General features: G+C 36.7%; 1 protein-coding gene across 6 annotated transcripts in view; it reads right to left on the minus strand.

The window, feature by feature from the left end:
* The window catches only part of SPAG17 (sperm associated antigen 17), a 114227-nt gene that overhangs the window by 16255 nt on the left and 74476 nt on the right, over nt 1-23496 (minus strand). For all 6 annotated transcript variants that reach the window (XM_087926226.1, XM_087926227.1, XM_087926231.1 and 3 more), the window contains 12 exons: nt 22129-22283; nt 20212-20403; nt 19496-19608; nt 19251-19381; nt 18138-18265; nt 16621-16803; nt 15342-15455; nt 9346-9388; nt 6573-6681; nt 3405-3458; nt 1847-1949; nt 944-1064 (listed from right to left, as the gene is read on the minus strand). In XM_087926226.1, coding sequence (XP_087782352.1) covers nt 944-1064; nt 1847-1949; nt 3405-3458; nt 6573-6681; nt 9346-9388; nt 15342-15455; nt 16621-16803; nt 18138-18265; nt 19251-19381; nt 19496-19608; nt 20212-20403; nt 22129-22283 — 1446 coding nt within the window. The remainder of the gene's footprint in view (nt 1-943; nt 1065-1846; nt 1950-3404; nt 3459-6572; nt 6682-9345; nt 9389-15341; nt 15456-16620; nt 16804-18137; nt 18266-19250; nt 19382-19495; nt 19609-20211; nt 20404-22128; nt 22284-23496) is intronic.

Raw genomic sequence — 23496 nt, forward strand, 5'->3', positions numbered from 1 at the left:
CCTTATTTTTTTTAAGCCCTGAAAAAACGGCTAGGATGTCTTTTCGGGGGTGAATTAATTTCTCCCCCCCACCCCCCGCACACCAGCGCTGTCTCCAACAACAGCGTCTGAGTCGCTCCTGCTTTTCCCCCGTCCCCATAACAACAGGAAAAAAAAAGATTTTGAGGGACCTGCGTTTTGGTTTAATCCCGAGTGGCTGGGTGGGGGTGAGAAGAGCCGAGCGAGCGTCTCTGCTGCTGCTACCCTTGGTGCTCCAGCCTCAGGTTCTGCAAGTTTGCAAAAGTCCCGATGCGCAACCCGTTCCTGCATTCCAAGTACTCAGGCCAAGCTGCAGCTGTCCCTCTCTCGCCAGCGCCATCTCCAATAACAGCGGCAGCAGCGGCGGGAACTGTGGAAGCGTTTTAGCTGCTTCTTGGGTGGGGGAGCCACCTCCATAACTTCCATGGTAAGGAGTGAGTGGGCAGGGAGGGGATGGGGTAGCCAGTGGAACTATTTGCCGGTTCTCCGTACTGAGGACAATTGTGTGTGCAGCGTTTGCAAGAAATCATCAGCTGTGCTGCCTGGACAGCTGACAAGCGCTGCGCTCAGGTACGCAGCCTTTGAAAATCCTCGTTACCTGCTTTTCAACCTTAGCTGTGCCGCGCAGCTGAGGAGGGAAAAGCAGGGAATAAAGGACAGCCTAGAGCCCGGGCAGGCAGGTGGGCCAAACACCGAGCCAGTTCGGTGTCAGCTGCTCTTCGCAGCTATAGGTTCTATAGAACCGGACCGAACCGGTAGCATCCCACCCCTGATCTATAATAGCCTAAAAGCATTTCTCCCCCCATTCTCTTTTCTGTCAGTATGAATTACTGGTCTTTTTCCATATTACTTCTCAAGCATTTGTTATAGTGCTGCCACCTTCAAAGTATCCAGCACCCAATAAGTGAAGTAAATTCAGTTTTACTTGCTCTCTCTCCAACAGTTTCATTTTCAAAAGATTCTGTAAATGTATCCGACAATAGTTCCTTTGTTTCTTTGTCTGGAAAAGGAGGGAGCATTCCTGAGAGAACTTCAATATCTGGAAACTTTAAGGGGACAAAAGACAAAAGCAGGAAATGCACTTTCTGACAAAAACACTGCTAAAACAAAATAATGGAGTCATTTTATACATTTAGAAGGACAAAAACAAGAGACTAACTTAATGGAGCTTACATACTATGATCTGATTTTCTTTTTCTTTTCATCTGCTGGTCCTTGACCATATTTTAGTGATAAAAAATTCACCTAAAAACTGTGATGTAGTTAGAAAACTGCAAATCCATAGATCAACACCATAAAATTTATTTTCATATTAAATGTACACAATATGTCGTAATTCAGCTCCTCCTTTTCCCCAGTTTTTTTGAAGTATCTTTATTTAAATTGTAAAGAAACTTTATAAATATTCACTATGGCCTCAAACAGGGAATCCCCAAACATAAGAATGCATTAAGACTAGCTTAAATATAAGCAAAAATGTAGCTAAAATAAGAATCAAAGACTAAAATGATCCAGTGCTATTTTAAAGGCTACATAAAATAAACACCAAATTAAAGCCATGGCCCAGGAGACCAGGACAGATGGCAATTTTATGCTCCATTTTTTTTAGTACTTAACATCTTTTTAGACTCCAAAATATTTGGCATTAGAGTTCTTCTGTTGGTACATGGGGATAGCTGGCCTATAACTCTTCAAGGTATTCTAGACCGTTTTATAGGTCAATGGTTAAGTCACCAAAAATCATATCTAACTTTTAGTGACTTAACTCCTTTACAGAAAGGTTTCCTTGAACTAATCTAACCTGACTCATCTTTCATAACTTGCTTACCTCTTTTTGAAGAAATTGCATTCCAAATTCAGACTTGAAATAGGGAGGGATCATTTTGTACCTCAACCTCATAAGACAATTCTTTCCATCCTCAATTTCCTGCCTGAAGAATTTTTAAATGGGAGGAAAACAGAAATATCTATAGCAATATAATGGCTTCACATTATTTTATAATTCATTCAGGGATTATTAATGCATGCTATTGGTTTAAAACAGACAACTTAGATGGGTTTATATATCTTTATTATTTTCTCAATTTTGCTAAAATTAATAAAGAGAAAGGACTACTGAATGAGCCTTATGCATGCATATAGATTTGTAAAGTTTATTATGTTTATATAATAGTTATTTTTTTTATCATGCTAGAAGTTATTTCTCCCACTCTGGAAGACAGTAAGTTTTTAAAAATACTGATTCACAGGGAGCTGAGGGACTGGCAAACTGTTTGCAGTTTTGATGTGTAATTGTCTTTCTCACTTATAGAAATATAATTTTCAGTTGCAGTGATATGTTTTTTTTTCTGGCAGTACGTTACTAAAAATTAAATGAATAAAAAATCACTTCCCAGATCGTAAAAGACCCATAGTACCCCACCCCTGTTTTACAGAGTACAGGAAAGCAGGAGAAGTGAGATACAGGGAGTGAGAAGGCTTCCAGGATGTAACTGAATTAAAGCCTTTCTGTTTTCATTAATACTACTACTTATTCTTTTTATTTTGGTATGTCACTGATATTATGCAAATTACTAACAAGTCCTCCCATTTGTGTATGCATGTATGCACATATAAAGAAACAAGTTGCGTAAGCTCAAAGAAGAAAACAAAGGCCTTCTTTACTGGTTCTCTCCAAGAGCATGTTAACATAATGAAAATATAAACCTGCTCACAATGTAAACTTTTAAGAGGTCTTGGAAATACCATATTAAGTACAAAGCTAAAGGAGTGGGAATTATCCCATTGAGGAAGCTAGTAGTAATTGCTTAGATTAAGTTAAATAAAATTAATACTATAGAAAATAAAGGAGGGGAAAATACTATGGAGAATAAAGGAAGCCATGTAAAAAACAGAAACTTTCCTATATTTATCCTGGGGAAGGGGATATGGAGAAGAGAATTGTTGGTTCAAATAGGTGAACACGATGGAAATGACAAAGAAACAGTTACCAGCTAACCATCTGGAAGAACTAAGAGTATCAGCTGAAAGCTTGCTTCAGAAGATAGTAGATTTTAATTTGTTAGAAATATTAGAGGAAACCTTTCAAGGATCTTACAGCAACATCCTACAAAAAACAGGATGAACTAGGACATTGACTAGATTATTTTGACGTTGATTTACTATTCTGATTTTCTCTTCCCAAATCTTTGCAGAGCAAGAGCATGAAACTCTGGAATTCTGGTCAGAGTTATTGCTAATAGTACTTAAATGATCAGACAGGTTCCAGACATTTATACTAGAAATATCTGTCTGATTTAAAATCTTCAGACTTCAGAAATTTTTTCCGCACCTACTGCTTCTGTTTATGACTTCTAAATCATATCCTAAAACTAATGCATCATTACCTGGCCTGTGCTAATTTGGTCTGCCAGCCAGAAATCTTCATGGGTTCATTGTGGCTGCATAAAGGAAAATGAAACATTTCATAAAATTCACAGACTCTTATTTAAGAAGCATTCCATTTGATTTTAAATATGACATGACATATGGCTCCATTTCATATGGCAAAATCCAATCGTATGGTTCTATTTCAAGGCACCTGGGACAATCTCATTGCAGCCACACTAGAAGTAGTTAGATATTAGCTCCCTTAGATTAGATAGATACACCTCTATCATATTGTGACTCAGTGGCACCATATTATGGTGATTTTAAAATAGTTTTACCCTAATTCAATATATTATCTCTTATTGTACTGTCCATATATTTTACTTGCATACATACATGCATATATGTATAAATATAATATGTATATATATGTAAAGCTAATGCTTTACTTAAACTTATATTTGTGTTTGTATATATAATGTGTTTTATAAGTTGTATATCGGTGTTTCCATGACTTCTATAGATGCCATACATTAAATAAACAAATAAACAAACAAACAAACAAATAATTATTCCTCTATCAACAGAAGTGTCAGGATTCAGTTGATGGAACATGCACTTTTCTTCTGCAGTTTGCAAGTCAAAATATTCTTCCCCAAAATGTTCCAATTCTTTAGAGCAGTTCCTCAACCTTTCTGTCTTTGCAGACTGTGGGAGGGAGAGGGGATGGTTCCTAGTGAGCAGCAGGCCCACACATACTCACATGCAGTCCCATTTGTGCATTATGCACAAGTGGTGGGCACACACATTTGCTGCTCATGAAAATGAAGCTGCGCATACATCCACACACATCCACCACTTATGTGGCAGAACCAGGTCATGCTCAGTATCAGGTCGTGGTCTGCAGGTTGGGAAGCTCTGCTTTAGAGTAACTTCTGAAAATTGGTGATGAAATGGAGACAAAAAGAAAACCTTGCTACAGTAACATATATCCTCTACCACAATATTGGATTGTACCAAGCGTGAAATTAAATGAAGTAAACTGTCAATGAAAGAACAAACAATACATGAAATAACAGTGTTACTTTCAAAGCTAATGACTACTATAATTGGTAATTTGCTTACTCAATATTTGTTAAACAATGCATCAGAATTAGGGCATCCAGAAAGAGTTTTAAGCTAACAATTTTAAAACCTAAGTTTATTGGAATTTTTCAACAGCTCTCATCACCCATGTAAGAACTTGTACCTAAGGATCAAACTAGATGACAATATGAATTCCATTTGACTCAGTATTCCAGCAAACAATAATTATGGCATTGGTCAACCAGGGCGTAGGCACTGCTCATATAAAACTTACTACAATCAATATATGAAAAAACAATGGCAATAATTTGCCTTAATGATCTTAAAGTAGAAATCAATATAGAATGAGGTATACAACAAGGCGATACAAATATCACCTATCCTTTTCTTAGCCTGCCTTGAAGAAGTATTTTGCAAACTAGATTGGACAAAAGATGGAATAAAAATCAATGGCATCTTTTTAAATCACTTAAGATTTGCAGATGATGTTGTTCTCTTTTCACTAGACTCAGAAGAGCTACAAAGACACCTACAAGAGCTACACAAAGCAGGAGAACCATTTAGCTTAAAAATAAACATGAAAAAGAGCTAAGTTATGTTTAATAAATTCATCAAAAAAGAAAGTTTTATAGGTATCTTTAGAAGAACTAGACATAATAGACTACTACATATACCTTGCCCAATGAATCTCAATGGAAGGTGATACAACAAAGGAAATTGAATGGCATGTTAAATGTGGTTGACAGGCATTCAGCACGCTAAGCATAATTTTCAAGAACAACTTCCCTCTATGCCTGAAGGGAAAATTTTTCGAATATGCCGGTGAAACATGGACACTAATCTCACAATCAAGACAAAAGCTACGAATGGTGCAAAGAGCCATGGAAATGCTTGGCATTACAAGACAAGATAGAAAGACCTGCACATGGATTAGACAACAAACAAAAGTATATGATACCATCAAGCGAGTAAAAGAATTTGAACGGAAATGAGCTGGTCACGTAGCAAAAAGAATCAATGGCAGGTGGATCAAGGCAGTCATCGACTGGATCCCATTTGATAAAAAGCATCCACAAGAGACCTAAAACAAGATGGATCAATGATACCAGCAAGTACTGTGGGCACAATTCACAAAAGAAAGCTCAGGACTGTATTGGTTGGAAACTTGCAGAAGAGGCCTTCATCTTGCAGTGGATGGGCAATGGCTAAAATGATGATGATGATGATGACGATGATGATGGCAATGATGATGATATTGAAGTTGTTAAATTGTGGGCAAGAGAAAACGTGGGAGGATCCGACCATTTAAGTTTCTTTATTACATCATTCAGAACAAAGAACAGCAGCCACGGCAGCTCCTTTTTTACCCCAGGCTGCTGCGGCTGCAACCAGTGACAGCTCTTCCATTTCCCGCCACCACGGGTCAACCAATCAGGGCATATATATAAATATATAACAGAAGTAATCTGAGTGTTTCAGATACCAATGTGTCCAAGAGAAGAGAGGATAGAAGAGAGAAGAGAATTCCTTCACTAACCTCATGTTTTATAAAATACTACAGTGCAATATTAATTATGTATTTTTACCGAAGTTATTTCTGCTCTGCAAGACATATTGTGATGAAATGTAGCCCAGTGACACAGGAGGAAGGAGTGCTTTCCCAGACAGCAAAGAGACAGTGGAGGGTGGAATCTCTAGTTTGCAGGAAGAGGCCGAAGGTGGACGCCCCTAGAGATTCACAGACTACATCTAACAGTTATGCAGGTGGTTGTTTTAGTCTGGCAAGATTAATGTCAGGCCCAGTCAAGAATGACACATGGAGTTACTTCTGAATAGCCTTTTTTATTGTGTTCACTTGTAGACAAAAATCTTGGCAGACTAAAGCAATTACCAGCATAACTATTAGATACACTGTGAATTGCTAGGGGTAAGTCCGCCTTCACCCTCAATTCCAAGCTCTGCTGTCTCTTTGCTCTCTGGGAAAGAGTCCCTGCCCTGTGACTCTGCACTACATTTCACCACACATATCCAGGAATACAATAATAAGAAAACCATTGCTATAACTTTTGGAAATGCTTCTTTGCACCAAATTCTCTTACCTCATCCTCATCTTTTTCCAATAATCTTCCGTTTGCTTTGACAATACTTCCTGTGATGAACTCGGCATCTTTGATATCATTGCCTGCTCATACAGTACAGATATTGGAGCTGCAAATTCATGAAAAAAATAACAAAAACCAACCTTAGATTTGTTGCCATTTTTCACGTCAAGTCTGCATTCACTGCTTTTAGTGAATAGTCCTGGATCTATCCCATCCATTTCCCAAATGGAATGGGACATCTCAGTGCTGCCATCTCAGCACTGTCATCTTGCAAAGGCCATGTCGCCAGGGGCATCTCTGAGCTGCCATCTCAGTGTGGGACATTGCCAGGGGAAATTCGCTATGGGATAACTTGATGAGCCTCCTGCAGCAGGTCCCTTTGTGGAGGAGGGGTGTTGTAAAGGCAGGCACGGAAACCTTTGCCATGGGTTTGGAGAAGGGAGGTGAAAGGTGGGCTAAACAGGAGTCATTGACAGTCGCCAGACAACTGTTACCATCCCTGCTTGCCTCTCTCCCCATCTGGGACCCATCAAGATCTAGCACAGCATGACAAAAGAGAAGTCCACAATGCCGAGATTGGCACAGAGACATGCTCCAGCGAGGACCTGCAGGGAAAAAGGGATGGGCAGGATGTGCTTCTTAGCATGGGCTACACCAAGGCAGGCAGGATGTGCTTCTCTCACACATACAGCACAACACCAAGACTGACACAGATGCCACCCTCTCTTGAGGAAAAACGAATGGACAGGATGTGCCTGTCATGTGTGGACAGCACAACACTGAGACTGGCACACAGGCCACCCTCCCACAAGGGCCCATGGAGAAAAAGAAACCTGGGTGGGAGGCCTCCTCAGTGGGTGGGTAGCACACTGGGATGTGGTGCTGCAGAAGAGATGTCAAGTTGTCCTGTGGCAAGTTTTCAATGGTGATTTGTTCCATTCTGAAGTGGCCATGGCAACATGTCCGTGACAAGATGGCGGTGCCGAGATGTCATAGACCCTTCACAAAACAATGTGTTCACAGGAATTTTGGTTTACAAAGAAGTTCTAATCAGAATATGAGTACCAATGGCCCCTAGACATGGCAATGATTGTTTCTCAAATAGGGAACATTATGAGAATCACTGGTTGTATTCCATCTGAATCTCTTTAAGTAGTATTCAACTCCTGCTATCTAAATACTGCTAAAACTCTCATTCCTATCACTTTGATTAGGAGAAAGTGCATCATAGGGCAACAATTTTTGAACCAAGGTGCCTCACATGGACTAATTTACAGAATGTATCCAAAATCTGGGACCAATGACTCCCGTGGAAGTAAAATTTGGCAAATTTTATGACATAAACATTACCATAAAATGGTTTAGGACATACTACAAAATGTCACAAAACACTTCTTGTGTTGATGTTTGATTGTGCTATATATTCAAATCCGAGCTATTTTCAAAACAGATATATCACTGGATGTATTCCAACTTTTCCACAGAATGTAGTAAATTTACAAATTCTTTCATTTTGTTTAAAGCATTGAGGATCATGATAAGAAAATATCTCAAAAGAGTGATTCAATGGGTCACAGGTTTGTTTACTAGCAATGTAAAATGTAAATACTGGGCTACTTATGACTTCTTAAGTTTTGTCCAAATCAATGCTCAACCTAGAGAATATGGTCAAATGGTTTAACTGACAGAGCCATAGAACTGCCTGGTTTTCCTCTACCAGTCTCTTCCTTCAATAATCTGAGCAAAAGAATGTATGCTCTCAAGAGTTGCCATTTTCAATCTACAATGGAACTCAAATTAGGGCTTCCCGAGTAACACTTGCACTGGAATGCAGTTGGACAGCAAATGAAGATATGAAGATGCATGAAGATGCACAATATTTAGAAGGGAAATCCCTTTGCAATTGGCTGATACAGGAAGCCAAAGGATGGCAGGTACCATACATAAAGCAAGCAAAGAGATTTGCTAGATACTGCCTTCTTCCCCCTGCTGCAAACCACTTGTTTATCACAACAGAAATCCTTTAGAATCTGTCTGGCTTCTTGAATAGATTGTGATAGGTTTGAGCATTGATATGTGAGGTATAAAGCATCTTATGTACATAATATGAAGAGAACAAATGAAAAGCCAAGGCTTCCAACTACTGAGAAGAGAATTTCCTATCAGGCAGTCTACAGAAGTATACATGAATTATTGTCTTAGGATACCAGCTAGATCTGGACTGGACAATTTCAAACAGTTATGCAAATTGTATACATAAAAATACATACATACATGCATACTGTATGTATGCATGTGTGTGCATTTATACATATATAAAACAGTTTAGGATCAATTGCTGTTAATTTAGATACACGATGTAAACTTCTAAAACTTTATGATTGCATTGCTTAATGCTCAGATACTTCTTGATTTCAAGAAAAAGCTCAAATTACCAAAACCCTGATTTTAACTATGCTAGGATCCATGAAAGTCACTTTCCAAAGTGATTGGTTTTCTATACTTTGAAATGCCAAATTAAAATTTCACACTAATCCCAGCATTTTAATAACTGTACTGCAAATTTCAAAGCTGAACATTTACAAGATTTCCTGAATAGTTTCCGGGATACTCATTTGTAAATAATTGTTACTGATTCTGTATCCTTTTTGAATGACACACAATGTTAGAATTTGAAAAAGACTAACAAAATGGAAGGAAACATACAGAATATGAATAATCATTAACTCCAGGAGGGAAGATTTAAAAACTTTGAACATTAAATTCTTACCTCTACTGCAAAAGTCTGAGGATTCTTCAAGACTGGGAAAAGACTGCAAAAAACATAAATAGAAGATCTCTTGAGTCAGTTCATGTAAATTGAGCTTATTTTTTTGCTAGACATCTGATAGCACTTATTAAAATGTTGCATGATAATGCCTATATCCAATTAGGCTTAAAAACCAAGTCTGCTTTCCCCCCCCTACTTCCCAGACTGTTAAATAAGGGAATATTTTAGCTCTCTTGCTATTTAATTTTTATGTCAATGATATGGTAGAAAGAATACCTTTGTGGTTAGATGGAGAGTCTCTAAATCTGATAAATTGTTGTCGCCTGATAGCAGCCAGTGGAGCTGGCAGCAGATTCATACAGTGAGGAGGATGGGGAGGAGCATGGGCCAGTCCTGGAGTCTGGGAAAGGCCCTGATGAGTGCTCTGCATCGGAGGCAGAGATAGGGCCAGGGCTGTCTGACAGTTATCAGCTGCCTTCGGAGTCAGACATCAGTGAGGCAGAAGAATAGCTAGAGCCTGTTCCGAGTGTGCACATACGCAGAGTTGCCAGATGAAGGAAGAAAACATGCAGACACATAGAAAAGAAGCACCATCAAATGTCCCTTAAAAAGTAATACAATCAAATGCTTTGTGACAAATAGAAAAACACCCCAAAACTCCCTAGGAAAAAAAAGACAAGTGCTGGTGATAGGAGATTCAATTCTCAAGGGAACAGAACTGCCATCTGTAGAACAGACAATCTATCCAGAGAGGTATGTTGTCTCCCTGGAGCTAAAATCAAAGATGTGGCTGAAAACCTAACCAAAATAATAAAACCCATGGGCTACTACCCCTTTCTATTACTACATGTAGGGAAAAATTACACCAAAAAGGACTTGAAAACAATATTAAATGATTATAAGCAGCTAGGCAAGAAAGTCAGGGACTTAGGTGCACAAGTAGTTTTTTTCATCTGTCCTGCCAACGAAAGGACAACATCCAGTAAGAGAACAAAGAATTCTAGAAGTGAATCACTTGCTAAAGGGTTGGTGTTGCCAAAAAAACCTTTGGATTCCTCGACCATGGTCTGTACTATCTCCATGATGGGCTTCTGGCAAGAGATGGGTTGCACCTCACAAAGATTGGGAAGAATGTTTTCAGAAAACTGGCTCAACTTATCAGGAGGGCTTTAAACTAAAATTGAGGGGGGAGGGTGACCAATCTTTAGGCTCTCCAGGACCTAATTCCAAGCAAAAACACCTAGAAAGCAACTCAAATAATGAAAGAGGGATGGGAAGGAAGACAAACTCAAACACCAAATAAGAGACATAGGAAGCATCAGACATAAAGATCTCAAGTGCCTATGTACAAATGCAAAGTCTGGGGAACAAACAGGGTGAATTTGAACTACTAATACATGAAGGCAGATATGATATAGTTGAAAAAACAGAAACTTGGTGGGATGAAATCCATGACTGGAACATACTGACAGAAGGATACAAACTGTTCAAAAAAATCCAGACCCCATAAAAGAGGAGGTGGAGTTGCATTGTATGTAAAGGACCACTATATTGCTACAGAAATGCATGAAACCAAAGACGAAAACCTTCTAGAATGTATATGGGTCAATATAAAAGAAAAAAAGAATGACATGGCAATAGGTGTAGGCCACCCAATCAAATAGAAAAAAATAGATGTCCCTTTTGCCAACCAACTAACTAATATATGTGGGAAAAACATTACAATAGTAATGGGGAACTTCAATTACCCTGATATCAATTGGAAAACTAATTCTGCACCAAATTAGAAATCAAATAGGGTTATAAAAATATATTGAGACTCTAGAAAAAGTACAGAGAAGAGCAACCAGGGAACTGGAGACTAAGGCATATGAAGAATGGTTACAGGAACTGGGCATGGCTAGTCGAGTGAAGAGAAGGACCCGGGGAGCCATGATAGCAGTCTTCCAATATTTGAGGGCTGCCACAGAGAGGAAGGGGTCAAGCTATTTTTTAAAGCACCCAAAGGCCAGACAAGGAATAATGGATGGAAACTGAACAAGGAGAGGTTTAACATGGAAATAAGAAGAAATTTTCTGACAGTGAGAACAATCAACCAACTGAACAGCTTGCCTTTGGAAGTTGTGGGAGTGCCATCACTTAAGACTTTTAAGAAGAGATTGGATTGTCATTTAGTCAGAAATGGTATACTGTCTTCTGCTTGGGCAGGGGGGTTGGACTAGATGACCTACAAGGTCCCTTCCAACTCTGTTAATCTGTAATCTGTAAGGGAACAGCTGAGGAACAAGGGCCATCTTGGGAATAAAGCCACAGGTGGACGGTGAATGGCCCCTCCCCTAGAGTATAAAAGAGGAGTGAAAGGGGAGTGGGACTTTGCAGGAAACAATTAGTTCATTCCAGCATGCTTGCCAAGTATATCTGAAAGATATAGGCCTGGCCCCTCTCCAAGCCTGATAAAGGTTTGTAATTGGGAACTATCCTGAAAGACTATTGGCCGGGACTTTGTTGGAGAGGAAATTCATTGTAAATCAAATAAAAGGGATTTATTGGGACGAGAACTTGGTTTCGTGCTGTTGGGGGATGCCTAGGTCAGAACATAAATAAAAATAAATAAAACTCACAAAATTTGCCATCACAGATCTGGGCAGTAAACCTACTGCATTATTTTTATATGCAGATAATAAGTGATTACCTAAACATGAAGGGCATATGAGTCCTATTGATAATGTCCTGGTTATTAACTATCAAAAAACAAGAAATACGGCCTTTTCAAAGGGATCCTCAGAATACAGACTTAGGATGGCAAAATAATGATACTGTAATTGAATAAATTAAAACTTTTAAATATCTTGCAATGAAATATTTCCATACTACAGGCACTTTTAGGGCTCAATGTCAATAATCAAAAGAGACAGTTCTAAGAAGTACAATAGCTGCCATTTTAAGGCTTTTCCATTAAAAAAAGAGGTATGTACCGAGTAGACTAAAAGTTTTTGAGGTCAATAATGAAGTTATCTTATGGCTTCTAAATGCATGCAATATATAAGGATATAGAGTTATTATAAGTCATTATAAATAAGTGCATAGAGTCATTAGAACATGTTCAACCAAGATTTCTAAGGGATTTCTAAGCCTTCAGCTAAGCATAGAATGTGAGTGCAAATTGACTATATTACCCAATTTTTTACAATTCAAGTCATCTGATTGTTGTTTATCTCCTCCAAGATAAATTCCAGTTTTTTGGTGGAAATAACTTAAGATACTGTGGATTTACACATAATGCACTAATCTCAGTCAATCAATCAATCAACAGCTGCTCCCACCCCTCCAAATTCTATAAATGGAGCTGGATGAATAGAAGATCATCTGGAAGCATCATAGATAGATAGATAGAAACATGATAGATAGAAACAATTCTAAGACATCCAGATGAAAATATGGGAAGCACTGCAGTTAATCAACGCAACATAAAAATAGGCAAAAATGAACTCAAAATTGACATGATTGATAGATCACTGTATAATGTTATGCTTCTCTTTTGTAAAAATGAAGCAAGGTAATTGTGCAATATTAAATCTTCAGTTAAAGAAAATGTAACGTCACCTATAGTTACCTTGGCTTTTAATTTTTTAAAATGAATCTTTCTTTCTCCAGGGGTAGGATACAGCATCAGTGAAATGTGAAGTGAATAAAAACTAATGCAATCTCCTGAAGTGTTGGACGTAGATTCAAGTGTTTATTTTCCTCCTCCTTATTTTGCATAGGAACAACAATGGAACAATAGTCTGAATCCTCCCCAAAGTCTATAAAGATTCATAGGGCAATAAACTCATAGTACTATAACAGTATCCACAAAAAGTGTTATATTTCTTCCTGAAATTTCCATAGATGAAAAGTCCCAGGTTTGGGAGATTTTGGAAGCATTAAGAGGATGTAATTTATCATAGCAAATGATTTTATGAAGGTCTCAAATTTTGCCTAGCTGAAGGATACTGAAGCACCATATAATAAGACTGCTCGGGGCTTTGTGCTAGTCCAAGGAACAAAAACATTAAAAGATTTATTTAAATCTATGGAACATACATTTGCTTGGAAGATTAAATTTCTGTTTAATCATTAAATGTCACTAGTAAGTTTCTTACTACATTTAGCATCCATTAACTGCCCTATTGCACTTTTTGTGATTTCATTGACAATTGAACACGCTGGTTTTTATTTAATTTCATTCTTTGCGACTTTTCCTCTGAACTTTTGCTACAACATGTTTATAATTTACATCTTCATGTAACTTGCCTTAAAAAAACACACAGAAAGCTTAAAAAAGGAACATAAAAACAATTCCATAAAAACAATTATGTATTTCCTTTTGAATTTTGTCTTATTTGTATATCAGTTTCACAAAAGCATTCCCACTTCCCCCACGCATAAGAACATTTTATTTGTTCATTATTATGTATTTCTTTGAGTATACCTTTCTTTGTACTCATGAAACATTTAAGGCAGTTGAATACTTCTGCAGTATTCACCATATAAAAATACCAGTTCCATAAGAAGAGCTGTTATTATTATTACCTGATGATGATGATGATGATACTATCTTAATCTTAAATTGGAAGGATGGAAACTCTGAAATATTAGTGTAATCTGTAATTTTAGAATGGTGTTGAGAAATAAAGAAGTTATTATGAACCATGGTGGCGCAGTGGTTAGAGTACAGTCCTGCAGGCTACTTCTGCTGATCGACTGCAATTTGGCAGTTCAAATCTCACCAGGCTCAAGGTTGACTCAGTCTTCCATCCTTCCGAGGTTGGTAAAATGAGGACCCAAATTATTGGGGGCAATATGCTGACTCTGCAAACTGCAATTCTCTGACATAGAAACTCATAATTTAAAGATGCCTAGTATAAAAAGCCAGCATCAATATGCACGTAATTTGTATTTAATTTTAAAAGAATATTAATCTATGATTAGAATTTTTTTAAACTTTTTGTACTATGTACTTAGAACTAGAATGAAAAATCAGAATCAAGCAAGGCATAATTCAGTAGTTCGGGTATAATTATAAACTATGGTTTGTTACAACAAAGTAATTAAGAAAATAACAAATCATAGTTTATAATTATACACAAGACTTCAGAATGAGCTAACTACTGCTGTAACAATAATATGGTTGTTATAGTTGTTCTTTTTTTGTATAAGTGCATAAACCTAGATAATTTAAATTATTTAAGAATTAGTAAGGAGCTAAAATTCAACAGCAGAAGGCTTCCATTTTACTAGAAGAGGCTGGACAGATTTTTTTCTTATGGTGAGAAGTTGGCTTTGGAGGATTTAAATAGTTGACAGTGGGATTATGAAAAGGTTTTCTGTTAAAAAAAATCTGGCTTCAAAATAATATGCTTCAAACTCTGAAGTACTATTTCAAAAAGATAGAAACCTGACTGAAAGTCCAATGGGCTTATTTCTGGGCAGTTTCTGGCCCAATAAGCCTTGGTCTAATTATTTGGTTTCCTGATGTTTCACCAGCAACTCTCACTGGCATCTTCAGAAATGAAAGCACTCATTGTCACTGGGTTGACATTGGGCATGAAAATCTGCATCCACTTATTGAAAGTATTGCAAAACTTTCCAGTGATCGAACAAATAATCTGCACTCATGTTGTTACCTAGTTTGGGTAATGAAACATCTACAACAAAACAACCAAGCTCAGAGAGCACCAAAAATAGCTTATTTTAACCCTGAGCTACAAATATTCTCTGTTATTGGTAACAAATCATCTGTTTCACATCTGAAACAGAAATTTCTGATTCGGGTTTAAAACATTCCACCCAAATCATGCCATTTGCATTCGTCCATCAAGTTTCAATAACCCTTGGGGGGTGGGAGCAAACAGTGTTGTGGGACAGAAGCCATGTGTTGCCTGTCTGCAGTAGTTTTCACTTTCACCCCAACTGGAACTGTAAAAAAGTCACAAGGAAAGAAGCACATTTCTCACCATAACCAGCTTGAGAAGGTCTGCTGCATTTTTCTTTTCCTGTTCTGTTCTTGGTTCTTTAATCATTCTTTCTTCCATCTCATCTTCTTGCTTAATGATTTTGTCAATGTATTCCTAACAATGTAATAAATAAGACATGATACTTGATCAATTCCTGTTAATACATTTCTTTAAATAGATTTGTAAGTACAGACCAAATTTTCACATATTAACTAGCTTATATATTATTTAAAATATATATATTTCATTACCTTTCCAAGGGGTGTGTGTGTGTGTTCCCCAAGCCTTGAATTCTCTAATTTGATTCTTTGTACAGCTCCCTAAGGATAATTTCCACTGAACTAAATTTCCCAGAGACAGCTACTTTTGAGTAAGCATATTTTATCAGTGTAACTAATAGTAGATATGAAAACTAATATTAAGTAAATGAAGGTTCATTTCAATAACCTTGCCAAATTTGACTGAATTTTATAATAGTGTTAATTGAGGAAGTTACTACAAGATGTCTATCAAGTTGATAACTATATGAAGGGAAATATCACACACTAGTAATATCTAAAGTTGTATTTTCATTCATGGTCCTGAAGCATGTTCCTTTTGCCAGATCTATTTGGGTGAGCAGAGACAATTAATATGATCTGCTGTGAATTGACCATCTCTCTTTTTATACCTTCTTGTTTTTCTTCATATTTCATGTCTCACTTACTCTCAACTACATTATAACAGTTTGTTGTCAAAATTGTTTGGGTAGAAAAATCACAAGGCATTTTAGAGTTTTGAACATCTTTTAAATACAAATTTTGTATTTCTGCATCCTTCCAGAATAATGTGAGTGTTCAAAAATCAATGCTTGATTTTTATGGTGAACCAATACCTCCAAAGCCATAAGCACAAATTCTATTCTGCTAATAGAGGAAATAAATATATGAGAAAACAAAGAAATTATGTTGAATTTTTAGAATATCTACACACACTTTTAGCCATGCCTAAATCTTACTATCTTTCCCAAATATATGCTCATGTCTGTTGTGATATTTCAGCAAATTCCACCCCATCTTCCATTTGCCCTATTGTCACACACCAAAGCTGCCTTCCTTTGTTCTGTTCACCTGACTCCAGCTCCTTACATTAATCTGGCATTCTTCCCACCTTTCACCCTTTCACATACATTATGGTTTAAATATCAGTAGTTTCTTCCTTTACTCACAAAAACAAATCATTACTTATTTTTAAGGGATACATGAGTCACCTATTTACATATTGGCGAACTTCACTTTACCTTGACAGAAGATTGCAATTTGTATCTTAATTCATCACTGACTGGCTCATACTGGATTAGGCGACGAATTTGGAGAACATTTGGACATTTTTTTATAGGTGCAGGAGAAACTGCTAATTCTTTGAACTCAATGCATAGGCCTTTCCATGCATGCATTCCAAATGGAGGGCCAGGAGTCTTTCTCTGAATCCAGATGACAAAGGAAAAAAGAGAGGGATAATTCTATTGAACTTTCTTCAGTGGTGGGATTCAGCCAGTTCCCACCACTTTGGGAGAACCGGTTGTTAAGTTTCTGAGCAGTTTGGTGAACTGGTTGGTGGAAGAAATCATTAGGGCAGAGAACTGGTTGTTAAATTATTAGAATCCCACCTCTGATTTACTTCTACATAAAATGTTCAGTAACTGCATATGATCAAATCAAATGTCAGCCAGAGACAGGAATGCTTGCTACTTACAGAACAGGAATGATATTTCAATGTAAGTAAATTTAGAAAACTGAAATTACAACCAGTCCTCACCTACTGCAATAATGCGATCGGCAAATTTATTGCTAAGTGGCACAATAATTAAGCATGATATCCTGTGACTATACCGATGGCAGTTCCAGTTGTGATAGTTAAGTGAAGCACCACAGTTTGCAATTTGCAACGCCATGTGACCACAACTTATGACTTCTTGCATGCTTTCTTTGCTTAATGAAAGCTAGCTGTTAAGGTTACAAATGATGATCAATAGCTATAGCACTTAGATCAATAGCAATAGTGCTCATGTGACAATGCGGTTGCCACAACTTTGAGGACTGGTTGTATTTCTCCATTTTCAGCATCATTGTAAATTTGAACAGTCAGTGAACAAGTGGTTCGTATGCAAGGACAACCTGTACTGCTTTCGAGACCAAGATTGTTATATGATGTTGTAATCACGAATACATTAAAATGTGTTTTATAAATAGCTCAAAAATAAATGTAAGCAATGGTTCTTGGAAGATAAATAAAGAATCAGATACCACTAAGAAGAAGGACTGTATTCTTCTTGTTTTCTTCTTTCTCTTATATGCAATTGCATTACTAATGAAATGAAAGAAAACAAATCGCTGCATATTTCTATGATTTTTTCTTTGTTCTTGTAAATTAGAATGTGATTAAAATTCTGAATTTGTCAGAAACTAATACTTTGTTTATTTAACTTATTAAGCTTCTTAGCCAACCTGATGCCAATGAAATTGGCAGAAGCATCCATGGATATGGTGACAATCTAAAAGATGATGGAGTGGGATATCATAGTACAATCTTCATCCTTTATGTGCATGCATATGATGTCAACATATACACAAAAGGTGAAACACTCAGATCAAAATATCACACTCGCTATCATGCAGACAGACATATCCCTACAGGTGCAACTGGAAACAGGGCTTAAAAGACCAAAAGTGAAAAGAAAATGTAGTGTCACTTAAAAGATCAAAAGTGTCACATCATAGTTAAATATTTAAAGAAACAGGCGTGAAATCTATTTACCTCAACAGGAGGAAAGTTTTCCCAATCTCTGGACTGGAGATTATAAGGAACAATAGTGTCAGAGTCTTTTTTCATTATCCATTGAGATACTTCAGTCAAAGGGCAAAGAACAGTAATGCTTAGGATTCCTGTTTTGAAAGATGAGAGAAAATTTGGGAATACAAAAATATTCAGATAGCTGCTTGTACTGTGGAATATTTGAACGAGGCTACTTCTCCTTATTAATAGAAATAAATAATATAAATAAGTTTTAAACTCAAGATCAATATGTGCTCCCAGTTCAGAAACTCAATAGTTTTTCAGTACCACTCCACCCTTTTCAAGCCTTAAAAAATACATAGTATGGAAAAGAATGGTTGTAAACTAGATTTTAATACTATCTGGTATTAAAACTAGTTGGATAGTATTCTGTGCTACAAAATGCATATGGTGCAAAAATATTTGTAGTTTTATTTTTCTAAACATCACCTAAAACAAATAGAAGACTCATAGAAAAGTGTCAAATATCCATAATTACATTTCAGAAATTTTTCAAAATACTCATATAACCATAGCAACCACAGCATATATTTCTGTAATATTAAAAAACAATATTTGAAAATAATGTAACATAAAGGTGAAGGATTACAAAGTCTTGCTAAAACTAATTTCAGTCCCAAAGAGTTCAACTTAAACATGGAAATGTTATTGTCAAGCTTGGAAATCAGAAAACCCAGACAGTTCAAATGAATATAAGGATTTATTGCCAAGCTCTCAACAAGAATCTGAACTATTAACAGCCAAAGCAAATTAATGGTGGACTGGACTTAGATCTCTTGTGAGCCCAAAGAGACTCAAGACTTTTTCCTCAGGCTCAGCCTAGTCATCTCCTATAGCTGCACTAAGTATTACTAATATACACTGTATAGCAAATTGGAACATTTAATAAAAATGCTAAAAGTAATTTTGAAACTAGCACATGAATTGTTCTTAAATGCATATATACATTTACAACAAAACTTCATCTGTGTCTATTCAAAGAAACCCTGCTTTAAGGTTTGCTTATTCACATGCCAAAATCAAATTCTGAAATTAATCTCAGAGAAATAAGAGACATCTCTGTGAAACTCCTACCTGGGCATTCTTGTACTGCCTCCCGAAGAACAGTTATGGTAGGGTGACCGTATGCTATTGACAGATATTCTTCTGTATCTTTTGTGCGGAGGAGTTCAGTTCCTGAGCCATCCGCATGGACAATGAAGAATCTAGATCATCAGTCCCACAAATGAGATCAATTCAATTATGCAAAGCAATTTAAAACATCCATACAAACTATCTGACAAATACAATTAAGCCCATAGCATTTTTGCACAACATACCTGGGTGCATGTTCCCCATATATCACAGGAGTCTGAATTTCTGTTGGTTCAATTACTTTGCTTTCAACATCAACAGAAGGAATGAATGTAGATGTGCTACCATCAGCCATGACCTGCAAAACAAAAGAAAAACTTTTTCTTAATTATCCTTTCCCAAGTTCTGCATACTATCCAGAGAAGAAAATTAATAAGAGTTGGAGAATGAGACAAAGCCCTAATCAGTCAATTTTGTATCTGATGTGGAATTAGTTGCCAGAACCAGCTCACAAATAGTTGGCAAAGAGGTATGTGGCTGTTGCTGAGTGGGGGGAGATGCAAAAAGTTGTTTCTTTCCAATGTTCCTCCAGTGCTAATAGATAATACTAAAATTATATTTTTTTTAAAAAAAGAAATCAAGCTGCCAGTGCAGAGTACAATAAATCAATTCTGAAATTTCTGGAATGAGATTATCTCAAGTAATTTTGGCCTGGGTATATTAATTGTCTATATTTCAGATTCATAAATTGATGAAATATCAATTATGGCCTAGGGGAAATGAACTTTTGATTATACAGGAGCAAGGTGTATCCTTAAGAAAAAAATACTCATTTGCATGATATTCAAATTAAGCATTTTTAAATATATCACAATTTATAGTTAACCTATTAAGAATTTTAAAAACAAATTACATAGAAAAAAAGCAATAAATAATTTGAGCATTAATATTTCCGTTTTACCTTGAAAATATTTCCTGTGATGTCTGTCATCTCACAGACAATCTTGGAATTGTGTTTCATAATGTATTTCCCTAGATGCTGGTTCTCATCACTGGATATCAGTTCACTATCATTTTTTTCAAATGCCTCTGGCGAGTAAACTGCAGAGTAATTTTCATCGATGAAGAGGGAACCTTTGTTTACGGGTAAAATCTACCACAATAATAAAGGAAGACATTCAGAAAACATAACTCAGACTTTAATGCTTTAGAGGTCTTTAATATTTGTAACTAGTGAGCAAATTTGCAATGTACGGAATAACAGAATAACAGAGTTGGAAGGGACCTTGGAGGTCTGCTCAAATAAGAAACCCTTCGTCATTTCAGACAAGTGGCTGTCCAGTCTCTTCTTAAAAGCCTCCAGCGATAAAGTACCCACATCTTCTCTTGGCAAGACATTCCACTGATTAATTGTTCTGACAGTAAATTTCTCCTTAGTTGTAGGTTGTTTCTCTCCTTGATTCATTTCCATCCATTGTGTCTTGTCCTGCTTTCAGGTGCTTTGGAGAATAGGTTGACTCACTTTTACTTGTGGCAGCCCCTCAGATATTGGAACACTTCTATCATGCCACCCCTAATCCTTCTTTTCATTAAACTAGACATACCCAAATTCTGCAACCGTTCTTCATTTGTTTTAGTTTCCAGTCCCTTAATCAGAGGTGGTATTCAGCAGGTTCTGACCGGTTCTGGAGAACTGGTAGCAGAAATTTTGAATAGTTCAGAGAACTGGCAAATGCCACCTGACTGGCCCCACCACCATCTATTCTCTGCCTCCCAAGTCCCAGCTGATTGGCTAGGTTTTCTTTTGTTGCCCTGCACAGGAGAATGAAGCTGGAAAGCAGGTTAGTGGGGTGGGGAGGAAATGGGGTTTTGCAATAACCCCTCCCCCCCCCAGGACCGGGAATGGAGATTTTGCAGTAACCGTCCCCTGCCATGCCCTCCAAACCATGCCCACAGAACCAGTAGTAAAAATTGTTGAATCCCACCACTGCCCTTAATCATCTTTGTTGCTCTTTTTTGCACTCGTTCCAGAGTGCATAATATTCAAAAGAATATTATGGATGTGTGATAGAACTATTACAAGGATGTGCGCCCTTAGTCACCAAATATCATTTTTTAAAAAGGTGCACTAGTAAGCCTAAAAGAAATATAAGGAATCTGTGAATTTATGGTGAACAGGATTATGGCATCTGAGTTTTACCATGCAAAACTATTAGTTTGTACTTACTTTTATGCATCTGCTTCAAATGTATGAGGTTCAGAAAAAAGTAATGTCATCAAGATATTAAGTACCAAATTAAAAAAAAAACCTAACTCACAGCAGGAAACTGGTGAAACTCAGAGAAAGATTCACCATACTACACAAGAATAAGCAAACAAAACATATACCAGGTCAAAACAAAACCACTGGCAAAACATACACGCAAAAACACACAAGTCAGCTAAAATGAAAAGAAGGAAAAACTTCCATTTAAATACACTATACCGATACAATATAAATATCCATTAGATATTCCTTCTAGCTGTCTTCAAAGCATTCTTGCAAATAAAGACTGTGTTGGAGGCTATTGTACCTCCGCCTTGTATGGCATTTAAAAAGAAATCTTGTATTATAAGAGGAGTATATCTATAAGGCACCCTAGGAAGCCTGACTGCAGTAAGGAGTGATTACTTATTTGGTATAATTGTCACTCTTTTTGTATGTGTGCTTTTCCACTTCTAGAGTAATCATTTCACCAGCATTAGTTTCAAAAGCTGCATATTAATTGCTTTGTGTAGCAATGGTTAGTTTGGTTTATTTAAATTGGAAGCACTGAAATAAATAGAACATTGAAATAAAAGGAGTTTGAAGCCCAACAGATCTTAATTTTCAACTAACCTGGTATGTTCCTTGTGGCTTGGATATAATTGAAGTGCCATCAGCAAAAATGGCACAACAAGTGCTGTCCTCAGAGTTTGTTAGGACTGTTGCAAAGTGTGGGTTTTCAATACGCATGCATTTCACCTTCCTTGTGATAGTTTGAGAGTAACTGTCTATGAAAGAAAAACCAACTCATGTTAAAAAAGCATTTATCAATATCAAAGAATGTATGTTTGTGGAAGAAGACAAAAGTTTTATCTCAAAAATCTTATCCCTCTTTGGACTATAATTCAAATGATCAAGAATTATTGGAGTCCATCGTTTGGAGAGAAATATTGTGATGAAATAATGTTTTTGGAGAACTTCTCATTTGTTCAACTTGTTAACAATGGGAATAAGAGTATATGCATAGGTGGCTGAGGAGGTGCAGCCTGAGCATAGTGGGTGTGGGGGGGCAGGGGGGCTGCTGCTGCTGCTGCTGTGAGGGTGGCCAGATGGCTGGGGAGATATGGAGTCTGCAGTTTTAAAAATAGAAACAGGCAATCACCAAATTTTATGATTGCTTGGGATAATTTTAAAACATATATTTAGAATTTTTGTTATCTATTCTACAAATGTATTTTTACCACCATTAAGAGAACTTAGATCTTAGAACAGAGAAAATATTAAAGATGGCTTTTTGAAAAGAATGCTAATAAAGATGCCACTGTACATTTTAACCTTGATTTTATCATTATAAAAACAGTACCCTGTCAACATGTTTCATTGAGAAAAATGTTAGCAGCCCTTCATCTGTAGACCATGCCCTCACATATCTTGAAGGAAGTTTTTGTAAGCTCCCTGTCGAGCAACTCCTCTGTCCTTTTAGTGCTGGTCAAGTGTAGGACATTATCTATCATAGTTTCCATAGCCTATTTACAATGGGATCAGGATCAAATGGTAAATGAATTCAAGGGCTCTGACCTTGAAAAACTGAATTATCTCCTTGTAAATGTGCTTCCACCTGTCAGCAAACAAGTAGCTACTTCTGCTCTACTGTCATTTAAATTTAAGTTCATAGTTGTAACTTTTGGCTTTATTTCATTGTAAGCTTTTTACATCTAAGACTTATGTTATTCTATTGTATAGTTTTATACTTTTATTGTTATTTTATTTTATTTTATTTTATGGCATTCCTGTGTTATGATATATGGTTACAACAATCTTTCTTATTATTTACTATATATAGGATTGGATCATTGGATATACAATATGAAAGAAAAAAATAATTAGAATTCCCTGAACTTTAATATATATTATTTGGACCTATACTTTGTTTGTCTCTTTCTTGTTTAGTATTTGTATCCATAAAGTATTGAGAAGAGAACTACATTTTAAAGATATGAA

Source organism: Pseudonaja textilis, chromosome 2, assembly GCF_049901715.1.
Source record: "Pseudonaja textilis isolate UNSWEBS1 chromosome 2, rPseTex1.2, whole genome shotgun sequence".
Classification (NCBI taxonomy): domain Eukaryota; kingdom Metazoa; phylum Chordata; class Lepidosauria; order Squamata; family Elapidae; genus Pseudonaja; species Pseudonaja textilis.